At 36.9% G+C, this 13,266-nt stretch overlaps 1 protein-coding gene across 1 annotated transcript; it reads left to right on the top strand.

Moving 5' to 3' along the window:
• Window positions 1-9,259: 9,259 nt before the first annotated feature.
• Window positions 9,260-12,866, top strand: sp7 (Sp7 transcription factor). The gene is made up of 2 exons (XM_027147141.2): window positions 9,260-9,373; window positions 10,557-12,866. The coding sequence occupies exons 1-2, from the start codon at window positions 9,353-9,355 to the stop codon at window positions 11,886-11,888; spliced, it is 1,353 nt and encodes a 450-aa protein (XP_027002942.1). The 5' UTR covers window positions 9,260-9,352; the 3' UTR covers window positions 11,889-12,866.
• Window positions 12,867-13,266: the final 400 nt, after the last annotated feature.

Here is a 13,266-nt window from a genome sequence, read left to right as displayed (position 1 = left end):
AATTTAATATAATTAAATGAAAATCCAATATACAGTGTAAATAATAATGTTGGGTAAATATTTTTTGGACTGTTCCATTATGAGGAAAATTCAAAGCTTTCCATTGTGAAGTATTATCTAGAGCAGATGAGGATTTAACAAAGATGCATTTAGCATTTGTCAGACACAATATCCAGCATGAATCGTAACTAATAACAAGTATTACAGGTAATCTTGCCAGACAGACTTAAGACAAATAATACATTATAGCCTGATTAACTAGTCAACTTATTTCTTGTCTTTAACTCCAATAGTAAAAAAGTTTTTTCTAAATTCAACCTAAGTTTCTAAAAGCCAAATGTGATAAGTTAGCTTAAAATAACGTGTTGTCTTGACTACCATCAAGTTGAAACAAAGCTTATCTTCAAGTTGACTTTACTCGCGATTTTAATCTGGCTGTTCTAAAAAGTTTTACAGTGTAGTTAGCTAGCTAGTTCATTTGTTATTGACAATGCTGCTATCTCAAACATGGGAAATATCAATAACATGGTTAACTATTACAACATTTATTACTTATATAAATATTATTTTGTGTGTTTGGTTGACAAAGCTAGCATGTACATTATTATTATTATTATTATTATTATTATTATTATTATTATTATTATTATTATTATTATTATTCTTTCTCTTTGTTAGGTTTTTTTTTTAGTTTTTTTTATATATGCATCAACTGCCTTAATCTCTCTGTGTTAATGTTATAATAATTAATGAGTTTGCAGCCCATAAGAGAACTTACATGGTGAAAAAAGAGAGAAGCAATATGTTGAAGAGGAGTTGGATAGATGGAAAACACGACAACCCAGTAGAAAGCAGATTACTAAGAATTGCCAACATTTTGCCCGTGTGTGTGTCTGTGCCTAGCCTCATTAGGGAAAGGGGAGATTTGAGCTGCAGTGGGTTGCCTCCACTCAGCCACAGCCATCTTTCATGAAGCTAAATCCGCAAGCTCAATCAGTCCCACATGAGAAAATGATGAAATAGGGTGGGGGGTGGGGGGTAAGCGAAGTAGAAGGGGTACCATTTGTTTAAATATTTTCATGTTATTATACTAAAAGTGTAGGATATATACATAAGAGGAATCATGTGTATATTAAAGGAGTCAAATCCTGAATGAAAAGCAGCACTGCATATTTGAGAGCCAGAACAAATAAAGATTGAATCAAATTGAACCAAAATGTGAAGGATATGGGGAGTCAAGAAGTGGTTACCCCAAAGCCAGGTTTTCTGTCTGTCTTTCCCTCTCTTTCTTTCGCAGCCTACACACCACACTCCTAAACTCTACAACATCGCACCATCTTATTATTCAGAAGCTATCCTTTGTAAATGTGATAATTATATGCTTCTCAAAATCCCCTTACACAGAGGAAATATATCAGAGTATTTAAACACTGAGTCATTCCGACACCCCCAGCCATGGTTTGCCAGCGGGCTCTTTATGTAATTCTGTGAACTCACCTTATTTCTCAGTTTCCTATATGCGTGCATGCATATATACGTGTGTGCACGCATATATGTGTGTTTGTTGGCAGCCACCATCACCATTGTACAGATGTGACCACAGCTCCCCACTTTCACCACAACAAAGGCCAATTAAACAGCGCTGCCTCACAGGCCAAGCAGCCGACCGCCAGCCGCACTTCCACAAACACGCAGATCAGTTTAAAACCGAGAGGGGGAGGCAGTAAAGCTGAACCCAGGCTGAGGCCTCTGCTGATTCAAACCAGCCGCTCCACTCACCCTGCAACTCCTTTACTTTTCAAATTAGTGCCACATTACGGTTGATTGTTTAGGAAGCACATATTAACTTGCTAAATAATCATTAGCTCTAAAAATCCATCAAATTATTATGGGTCACTGAATGAGGAACAAGAGCTGTTATGTTTGACTTGGACGAGTACAAGTGCTGGTTTTAATATGTCTCAGATCCCAGTGTTAAGAATAACCTCAGATGACATGTTTTTTCATTCCAGAAACACAAAACTGCTGGCTTGGGCTACTGTTTCATATTATTGATAGCAAAATATTTCTGCCTTTGTACAGTGCAAATGTTCCAAACCTCTGCTGTTTAGATGACAGTGTAGACTGTACAGCTGTGGCTTTCATACAAAATCTTATGAAGACTTCTAAAAAAGTTTGAGCAATAGAGATTATCATTTTGCTGATGACAGATTTAAAGACCTGCTAATTATGTGATTTTCATCCTGTGTTCCATTACACATCCGTGTGTGGATATATAGTTAAATAACAGTTTGGCAGGTATTAGTGTAAGGAATTGTTGGAGGCAGGAGGTAAAGTGGAAAGACCATTCTGAAAGTTGCTGGAACTGTTGGATCAGCTCCGGCAGGGGGAGCTCTTTGCTAAAAGCTGGTCTGCTAACGTGGCGTGGGTAGTTCGTGGTGGCTTTGGTCAGGCTGACTGGAGCCCTTGGGCGCTGGCATGTGGCACAGTGTTTCGGGAGGGGCCCCCTCAAAAACCAACTGTTCAGGGGCCACACCCATCATGTCCGCTCAGTGTGGGGGATGCCGCGCTGCACCGAGCCGAGCCAGGCCTCCCGATTTAGAGGCAGTCTCTGACCGCATGCCTCAGCCAGGGGAAGGGAAGGGTTTGCTGCTTTATTTTCAGGTTCAGACTGAATGGCAAGAGTGCTTTTCTTAATCGTACATGCATCTACTGAAGCCTGAAGCATTAAGAATGCTTTGTAGACAAGCCGTTTCATATCTGTTAAGGAAACATGTACTGATATTGTGTGTTTATATATTATGTTAGTTTATATATTTAGTTTAGTTTATATATAAATTAGTTTATATATAAATTAGTTTATATATATATATTATTATTATTAGAGAGAGAGAGAGAGAGAGAGAGAGAGAGAGAGAGAGAGAGAGAGAGAGAGAGAGAGAGAGAGAGAGAGATAGATTTGGTGTTTTATGAATCATTTTGATACGGGGTCTTATGTTACTTTCAAAATACAAGAATGTCCACAAAGCTAAAGGTGGTGGCTATGTTATGCTCAAGAGTCTAATGTTTTGCTTTGTAATGGCTATATTTTACATGCTGCTGCTTCCCTCATTTAGTTTCAGGGTGTGGGAGCAGCACTGGGTGGTCTAGCCTCCTTTAGCTTACATATGGTGTGGCTTTCTGGCCTTTCTTGTTTTGTTTTTGGGGTTTAAAGGAAAGGTTCTCTTTAGGTACAACCTGCTTATTTTTACCTTGATGTATAAGACTTCTGTCTCTGTGTCTGTTCTCTTCTCCAGTTTCCTTCCTTCCTCACAACCACTAAAACCGGGTGTGTATTGTTCTTCTTGAACACTTTTGAGTTTGCATTAGTCCATTTCCTTGTCTCAGTGATGCGGCTAATGTAACAGAACTGTTTCTATGGTAAACTGTGAAATTCACTTGTGATCTTGCCAAGAGCAGACAAATATGAAGTAAAATAATTCAATAACATTTGGCTTGAAATGTGATGTGTGTGTCTTCTCTGTTGTGCTTATTAGTATTGCACAAAAAATATATATAGACTTCATTCAAAACCTACTTTTTTTTCATCACAGAAGTGTGTCACAGCCACAGGTTTATAATTGAAAGAAAAGAGTTTCCTTATACACAGCAACAAGTCCTTGTTAAAATTATTAACCATTGTCTATTGGTGACTCACTTAAACTCACTTTTACATAGGTCTCTCTGCCTGCCTTATTTTCCAGTAGGATTCCAATTTTTGTGACCATGCTGCCTGGAAAAAGCAGTCATGCTGCAAGGCAAGTCTGTCCCTGACCCTGTATCTCTTCTTTACCACATTTCCATCATAAGAGCCTCTCACACACATCTAATCATTTCACATTTTCCCTGTGTGGCAGGAGTATTAAGCTGAATTTTCTGAGGGCTGCAGTGAAGGAATTCAGGGACATTTGATTCCACTGATTCCTATTTAACCACCCCGAGGCCTCGCCGCGCTGACGACACAGGCTGATGATGAAAGCATATTGACCCCAGACCCATGAAAAAAGGCTCTGAAATATGTTCCAAGACAATCACTCACTCAGTAGATTTACAGTTCAAATAAAACACCTCTGCATTTGAAATGTAATATTTGTTGAAGCCAAACACTACAGTGTTACAGTTACAATAACCCTGTGTAAGGATAAAGAATAATCCATCATCCTGTTTTGGGATTAAAATATAGGATTTCAGAGGTTTCCAATAGAAAAGTTACACTCAGTATTAAATGGACCAAGCTGATATAAAGTATAAAAAAGTATAGACGTTCCTGCTCACACATTCTCCTTCTTGCTCTCAGTTTTACACATTCTTGCACACACACGCACACACTTGTCATAAAGTGCAGTAATCTATGCTTTTACAAGCTATTACTCTGCCCCAAAACTGCAGAAACTTTAATGTCAATAATTCAAAAATAGACACGCAATGATTTCCTACTAAATGGTTTCCTACTAAATCTTTAATTACAGATGCAGTCTCTTTGCCCCTTTGAAGAGAACTGTTGGTGGGGATAAGCACAGAAAGAACATCCCCGTAAAGTGCTTACTTCCACTGGATCTCCGTATTATGACTCTCTGCACCTCTCCTTTCAATTTTATGCACACTTTCAGGATGTGTTATTACTGATCATCAAAGGGAAATTGCGAAGCTATTAGGAGAAATGGGGAAACCACATACAAATCGCAAGAAGAGCCTCACACTTCCTCACATTTCCTCATGCTACATCAATCAAGGCTTCCATATGTGGAGCTATAATTTACCGTTTATATCCAATGCAAGTGAAGCAGGGGCTTAAGTAGCATTTTAGCATTGACGTTGTGCCATGAGTACTCACTGCTCGGGACATCTAATGATTCAAGGTTCAGATTTACAACCTTATAGTAATTATTAACAATATGTGTTAGATTTGCTCAGAATATATTTCTGTATATATTTACTAACAATTCAGCAACACAACATGCAATGTATTTCCACTTAAATACCTTAAAATACAAACAGACAGGCAACCATTTTGAGACATTTCTTGAGTCCTTTTTCGGTCCCTATTTACTAGTTATGTACAACTACTATGTCACTGCAAAAAGTTTTTACACATAATGTCAAGTTCTAACTTAGTAAATGTAGCAAGTCTGTGTTAAATAATAAACCTTGAATCCAACACCCCATTTCTTTCCCTTCCCAAAATGGGAGGATATCTTCTATTGACATGAAGTGAAAAATTCAGTGCTTTGACTGTGGTAATGAATCAATCTTAGTAGGTCAGGTTACTAAAAAATATATAAGCTGTTCAAAGCATGTTCAAACAGAATCAAGTATTAAACAATCAATTATTTATTTGTATTCATTTTGACTTGCGTAGATCTGCAGAACTCAATGAGTTAATGAGATTTTATTTCATACTTCTCATTTCACCACTTAAGTAGTGGTAAGTGTTCTGGGGTGGAAAAAGTATCAGCATACTGCATACTGTATCAGCTACAATTACTCTTTGTTTTTAAATTCATTGCAAGAAGTGTCTTTTGTCTAGTTATCTACAGTAGAATGTATATTATTTTATTACTTTTTCCAGCATCCTATAGGTCCATGACAAGGCTGCTCCTGTGAACCAGTCTGTTTTCATTCCTGACTAAATTCTCTCTATGTATTTTGTCTATCTGTGTTTCACTATTATCTACATATGAGCTCTAATACAGCTTCTGTGTACACTCCTTGTTAATATTGTTATAATATAATAATTAACATATTAATTGTGCTGATTACAAAAAAACAGCCCTTATTTGGTATTAAAATAATTTAAATAAAATAATTTTAAAAAATTCTTTTTTGGCATCACATTTCCATTTAAAACTATATGCAATGTAAGTACATCTAGATTAAAATTTTTGTTTCAGGCTAATTTTAAAATAGAAGTGATGTTTTAAAAAAAAACACAATAATTTATTTGACTAATGAAAAAAAAATTGTAAGATGTCCACTATTTTTTTTTTTTAATCTCTACAGTATAGCACAAGGTCCTACGTTTACATTTAGAGCTTGAATATACATTATTACAAGAAATGTGATGTAATACAGTACAAACAGACTAGACTTGCAGTGGGCATGACAGTGCCCTCTAAAGGAAACCCATCTGTAGTCAGTATGCCATCCTGCATGACTAAGATAAAGAATTAAATGATTGTGCGTGTGTGAGAGCGAGAGGTAAAGACTCGGGAAGACGAAGACAGAGAGAGAGCAAAAGACAGAGAGAGGGTCAGTTGGAGAGCAGACTGCTAAATATAGCCTGTGTGTTACAGTGAGGGCCAAACTCTCACAAACTACAAGCCTGCTCTGACCAAGCCTTGTAATTGAAGGAAAAAAATAAAGAATGAAATTATATGTTTATTTTTGAAAACAATTTTAATCTTCTCTCCACTCATTTTGGGAAAAAAAGACACCCACAAGGACACTCCAAACCAAGATGGGCTACCGGAAGACCATTTTAACTGTTTATTTATTTGATAAAATGTCTGTAAGCTAGCCTCACACACAATGCAAAAGCATGCTGCATTTTTCTGCTAGCTTAAGAAATCGATATTCCAGTGTATGTTATTCTATGCATTGAATGCAATGTATATTACATTTGATTTCTTTAAAAACTACAACTACTGCACCCTCATTCTCACTTTTGTGTTAAACAAAAAATTTTTAGGAGTTGCCTTTAAATGTGGCAACCTCTCTTAGCCTCTATCATTCCTGTCCCTTGATTGTAGAAAATGGAAAATACTGGTGATATCACCCTGCCTTTTCTTTGCAGTGTTTTATTTATCTTATGAATCACGAGCCATATAAAGAATCCAGGTTTCTCATGTTGGCATTAATATTGTGCTCAGCTTAATGAACCTGCTATTGAAATGTTTTGGAGTGTCCCTTTAAAGACCTTTAATCATAGGTTTAAGTCATTCTGAGCCTACACAAGTCTACACTCCCACACTTCAAGTGGCTTTACTTGTCTCTGATCTTTCAGTTGCTGAAAATACAAAAGTAATGGCTTAAAACTCAAGCATTTTTTTCTTTTATTAATTGTAACAAATTTCAAAAGTGAGAATTGTGTGATCTGATAACCAAATAATTCTTAAAGATCATAAATCTATACTTGTCAGTTTAATAATTTAAAGTCAACATTTATCATAATTTACTTTCATTTTACAAATCTTTTCTTTTCCTTTTTGTCTCTCATTCTTTCCTTTTCGTCCTAAAATATTAGATTTTTTGTCATTTTAAGAATATTTGCTAATACATCGTTAGTTATCATTACCGCACTGCTCATATTACCCCACATAATATGATTTATTTTCTATTTATTTTTTTATATATATGAGCTCCTATAATTCTGTTTTAAATGTATTTAAATAGTGTGTGTGTACAGTACAGATACTATAAAATATTTTATAAAATAAAATAAAAAGTGATTAAATAAAATGTACTGTCTGCTACACTTAACACCATATCAAAATTTTACAATAGCTTTAATACTGACATATATAAATGGTGAACATAATAAAAAAGTAATTTTGGTGAGACTCAATTTTCACTTTTATATTGACCATATAATATTAATTGCATATGATAGAAATACATTTGTTTAATGTAACATTTTATTTTGTCTTATTGCTGTAGTCAGAACGTCCTACTCAACAGTCAAATTAGACATAGATTCAGTCTGAAGAATTTCATGAAATCTTAAGAATATCTGACATTGTGAGTAACAAAAAAGGAGAGAAATTTAAATTATATTTATTGTGTTGATTACAAGCAGGGAGCAATATCAGAAGATTACACGGCATGTTATAAAAGATACAAACTTTAATGCTATACTATTTGAGGCAACACTGTGTTTATAGTTATTTTAGTTATTGTATTATTAGGAATCAACATTGTATTGTCTTTAGTTTGACTGTTTTTAACTAGTGTTTGTATATTGTTTTCTGTCTTTTTAGTAGACAAAGTCTCCCTATTGTTACAGCATCTATCGTGCTTACTTGCTTTTGTATCTGCAAAAATAAGTAAATATAAAGGTAAATGTAAAATAACATCTCAGTGCAAGATGTCATTTGTGTTCCCATGTTATGTTCTCATGTATGTTTTTTAATTCTTAAATAAAACATAAATGTGTTTACTTGTATGTACGTTCTATCTATCTGCTTGTCCTGCTTGTCTGTCTGTTCGTCTGTCTCCTGTTAACATGTGTAAGTGATATAGTTTGGATTTTATTTCATTCAAAATGTAAGCTTTATTCTACTGAGCTTATGTTTGCATATCCTATAGGCTATAGTGATCTTGTATTATATGAGTTCCTTTGACAACATTTATGTAGATGTGTATTTCATACTATTTACAGTATAATAAGCATGTCGAATACACACAGCATAATCCTATTCTCGTAAACTGTGCTTTATACACCCCACTTGAATAGAAATAAGAAATAAAGAAATAAAGGCACTAAACTTTTCTTATTTTTCTGGGATGGTACTATCAAGAGTGTATGTTATGTGTATGTATGTATGTATGTATGTATGTATGTATGTATGTATGTATGTATGTATGTATGTATGTATGTATGTATGTATGTATGTATGGGAGGATAGATAGATAGATAGATAGATAGATAGATAGATAGATAGATAGATAGATAGATAGATAGATAGATAGATAGATAGATAGATAGATAGATAGATAGATAGATAGATAGATAGATAGATGTGTATATATTTAATAACAAATTCAGTAGTCCATGTCATAGCATGCAGCTAATACCAACAGAAAGTCAACTTTGTAACATCAGATCTAAGAAGATTATGATCTCCTGGGTAAAGCCATGGGAAATTTAATTATTGAAGGTTCTGTGTTAGCTGGGACGCAAAATACTTTGACGTAACAACGTGAGAACATATAAGACACTTTAAGGCTCTTGAGAAATGCATTATAAGATACTTTTAGGTTTTTTGCAACAGGATGTCCTACAAGCAGTATGAATATGAATCTTTCTCTAGCTCTCTCTGTTTCTTTCTTTCTTTCTTTTATTCCCCTTTACTCTCTCTCTCTCTCTCTCTCTCTCTCTCTCTCTCTCTCTCTCTCTCTCTCTCTCTCTCTCTCTCTCTCTCTCTCTCGCATACTTCAAAGAGCACGGAGCCTGTCATTAGGAGGCGTGTCTCTGAATCCACATAGAAGTCGCAGCGTTCGGAGCAGAGCTTTACTTCACACACTGTCCCGGGCCGCGCGTCTTTACGCAAAACCTCCCGGTGTCCAAGTCAACTTTTGGAATTGGTACTCAGGGATGGCTGCATCGGTTCTGGAGGTACGGAACGGTCAAACTAACACGAATGCATGTTAACTCTTTTAAGACTGGGCTTGTAATAAAAAAAATCTAGTGATAATTACGTTATGTGCGTAAATCAACTGATACAACAGGCGCATGAGCAGGATACTATATTAACATACCTTGTGATGCTTTCTGTGCTTCCAGCATGTATAGAACAAATGTCAGCAAACTAGTTAGTCGCTTAGAGTACTGAAATAAGATGTACGCAAATTGCATTATCAGGCTTTTAATCAGTGAAGATGTCTTAAAATCTGTTCTAGTGTGAGGGATCGCAGGACATCTAGAAGAGATATTCCAATGTATAATTTTTATAAACGGAAAGGAAATCAACCCCCGCCGTAATAGCTTTGGTGGAGGAAACACAGTGCGGTTAATGGTAATGGTAGTTAACCTGGAAACGGGGACAGCAGCGTGCGCCAAGGCGAACCGCAAGCGCATGCGCTCTGAGCGATACCGTCGCAGCGCACACGTTTTCTATTCGCTCACTTTGACTTCTCTAACGTACCGATGTACAACTATTGAATAGAACTGCATATGCGAGCCTTTGTGATTTGGGCATCAGATCTATTATACAAAAGGAAAGTAGAAAGATGCTTTAAAAACTTGCTATGACAGGATAGACTGTGTAAAGTAAAATGACCTATTACACAACAAAGTTGACCTATTATGGTTATACGCAACAATTTATTTTCAAGTTGTTCATCACCACTTATATCCAGTCTGGTAACTGGGACCACAAAAGCCTGTCTATTGTACTTATTCATTCACATGACAGATTGATAGACAAAACAATAAAAGGTTAAGCCTGTCAAGAGCAAGTGTCGTCAAAACAACGTCTAACTATTCTGGCACTAGTGATAACTACACGGTAAACGTGTTTAACAGGAAATGTTTGTGTGATGGCATTTAAATCACTAAGGCAAAGGTTGTTGTTGCATATTTCTGTCTCAAACAGACAACACTTCCACTTACTGAATAACTTTACTGTGTACAATTTGTATTTCAACAATTATTTTGTATGCAAATTGATTGAATGTGTTTATGAATCTTTACAATTTGTGCTATAGCAATAAACAAAATAATAAAATGTACACAACTGCTGCAGCCCCTAAAAAGTTGTTATCTTATTGCTGGTATGTTTGTTTGTTTGTTTTTATAGGAGGAAACACGTTATGGCTCAAGTCCTTTGGCAATGCTGACCGCCACCTGCAACAAATTTGGCAGCACCAGTCCAGTTCGTGACACAGCTACACCTGGAAAACCCGGAAGTGCAGCATTAGTAAAGAAACCTTACAGCATGACTTCTGACCTGCAGACTCCAAAAAATGGCCGAAGCAGTGAAGGCCTAGTAGACTCTTATAGCAGCTCATTCAGTACAAGTGGAGGCCTTCTTACTCCCACCGGCAGCCCCCCTCCACCCACAGGAGCATACACTGACTACAACCCTTTCTCCACTTTCCAATCTTCCTCAGCCTCTCAGGATCCTTCACTATTGGTGACCAAAGCACATGCCACAGCTGACTGCCTGACCAGTGTCTACACCTCGCTTGACATGACGCACCCGTATGGCTCTTGGTACAAGGCAGGCATTCACCCTGGCATCACAACTGCACCTGCCAATGCTACGTCCTCCTGGTGGGATGTGCACCCTAGCTCTAACTGGCTAAGTGCTGGCCAAACCCAGTCGGATGGTCTACAGGCCCCTCTGCAGCCTGTGGCTCCTCAGGCCTCCCTTAGCCCTCCTATGTCCAGCTATAGCTCCGACTTCACTTCCTTAAACCCAGCACCATATCCTTCTGTGGGCCTCAGCTCCTCCCCACACCTCCTACAGTCCTCCCAGCATATGCTCCCACAGGACATGTACAAGCCCAAGCCAGTAGCCAGTGGCAGCCTCATTGAGAGCCCCATGGGCCTAAAGCCAACTCGCGGTTCTGGGGCATATACCGGCAGTTCTGCCACCAGCAGGTCCTCTTGTGACTGCCCCAACTGCCAAGAGCTGGAACGTCTAGGTGCATCTGCTGCCTCACTGCGCAAAAAGCCTGTACATAGCTGCCACATTCCTGGTTGTGGAAAGGTCTATGGCAAGGCCTCGCACCTCAAGGCCCATCTGCGCTGGCACACAGGAGAACGACCTTTTGTGTGTAACTGGCTTTTCTGTGGAAAGCGTTTCACACGCTCCGATGAGCTGGAGCGCCATGTGCGCACACACACGCGTGAGAAAAAGTTCACATGTCTGCTATGCAACAAGCGGTTCACACGCAGTGACCATCTCAGTAAGCACCAGAAAACCCACTCTGAGGCCAGCCTGCAGGGCAAAGCTGGGAGTGGAGAGAATGAATCAGAACCCAGGGGCCCAGATGAGTCTGTGGACCCAAGTGATGGGGCTCCAGCAGGTCCAGGAAATGGCATGCAAGAGCACACAACTAATGGAGAGGAGAAGAACACCACAGGAAACCCAGTAGAGAACAGTAGTGGACTCCTGGAGATTTAACCACCATATCTGAGGAAAAGATCTTCAGATTAAGCTGCTGTTCTAATCGGTGCTAATAAGCATTTTTAAAATAAAATAGATAAGTGTTTTTTCTCTGTATTTGTTTTTGACAACATTCTTTCAATACATTTTGTTGCCCCTAAAGGGAAAAAAATGCACCACTATCAGATATTCTCCTGTGGAACATGAAGAAACAGTGTGTGTGGGACATTAACATGAACTTTTGTTTGATATGCCACCTAGTCAGGCCTATGACTTGGCAATGGTTATTTTAATGTTAATTTACGGTGTTCATTTTTTAATCTTTGTCCTTTCTGATCACTATCTTAAATGTTTTAGATGGTATTATTAAAATATGAGGAGGTGTATTTTTTAACATAGTTTTGTCATTCAGACATTACCACCAGTTGTTTTTACAGAAGGAGCAGAGTTTTTTAGAAGAACTAGTTTTGCTTATTTAATCACAATAATTTCTAATGTTAAAATAATTTTTTGAGCTGTCCCTCGCAGATCAGGGCTCATGAGTCTGTGGAAGCTGCAAAAACATGGACTCCAGTGTACAGTTTAGTATTTTCCATGAGTTCCATCCGAATGCTGTTTTTGTCTTATTTAATTTCCTATTTACATTCAATTTTATTTATGCTTTAAATTATGAACATTAACAAGAGACAATCTTGCATTTAACTGGCATTAAAATAGGAAATGGGAAACAGTCAATAAAAGCAAAGCCAGTCATAAATAAATAAAGATTTTGCATTTTGTGTAATTATTTATTTATTTTTTTCACTGTTAATTTTCAGGTTCTGATGGCTGTTGTATGAACTCTGTTTGTGGTATATTAAATGCCAAATTGTAAGGATTAAAGTGGATTTTTCTGAAGTGTCAATTTAATTTTAATTATTATACCTGTATGTAAATATGAAACTCAAGTTATGAATTCCAACTGTATGTCTTTATAATTAAATTAAGTGAAATTCAGTTCCCTGTTGTAATTTCATTCATTATAGCACTATTTACGTACATTCCCCACATGTCTCTAAAAGAAAACAGACAATGAAAAAACTATAAATTTGATGCCTTGTCTATTTAATGTTTGTGTGGTGCTTAACAGCCTATCGTTCATTAAAAGACAGTGATTTTTGCATTTCTGGAACCTCCACTAGCTCAGTTAACAGTGGTTTAAGAGTCAAGTGAAGTTATTCAGCAGCAACAATAATACTTTTTATCTTATATATCTTACATATTTTTTATTTTTGTAGGTATTTGACTGAATTAAGTAGGGTTACTATAGGATTACATGATTAATTATTCTGGAATAGTAAAATCATTTAAAAATATATTAAATATAAACCATATGAAGGACAGATATTAACAGAGA

Source organism: Tachysurus fulvidraco, chromosome 5 (genome assembly GCF_022655615.1).
Source record: "Tachysurus fulvidraco isolate hzauxx_2018 chromosome 5, HZAU_PFXX_2.0, whole genome shotgun sequence".
NCBI lineage: Eukaryota > Metazoa > Chordata > Actinopteri > Siluriformes > Bagridae > Tachysurus > Tachysurus fulvidraco.
Note: the sequence above shows the minus strand (reverse complement) of the source record. Positions and strands in the feature narration are given on the sequence as shown.

Bases quoted from the DNA above. Each gene is read 5' to 3' on its own strand.
- sp7 (XM_027147141.2), top strand. From the start codon at position 9,353: ATGGCTGCATCGGTTCTGGAG. The intron at 9,374-10,556 runs GTACGGAACGGT...TTGTTTTTATAG, and splicing joins TGGCTGCATCGGTTCTGGAG to GAGGAAACACGTTATGGCTC.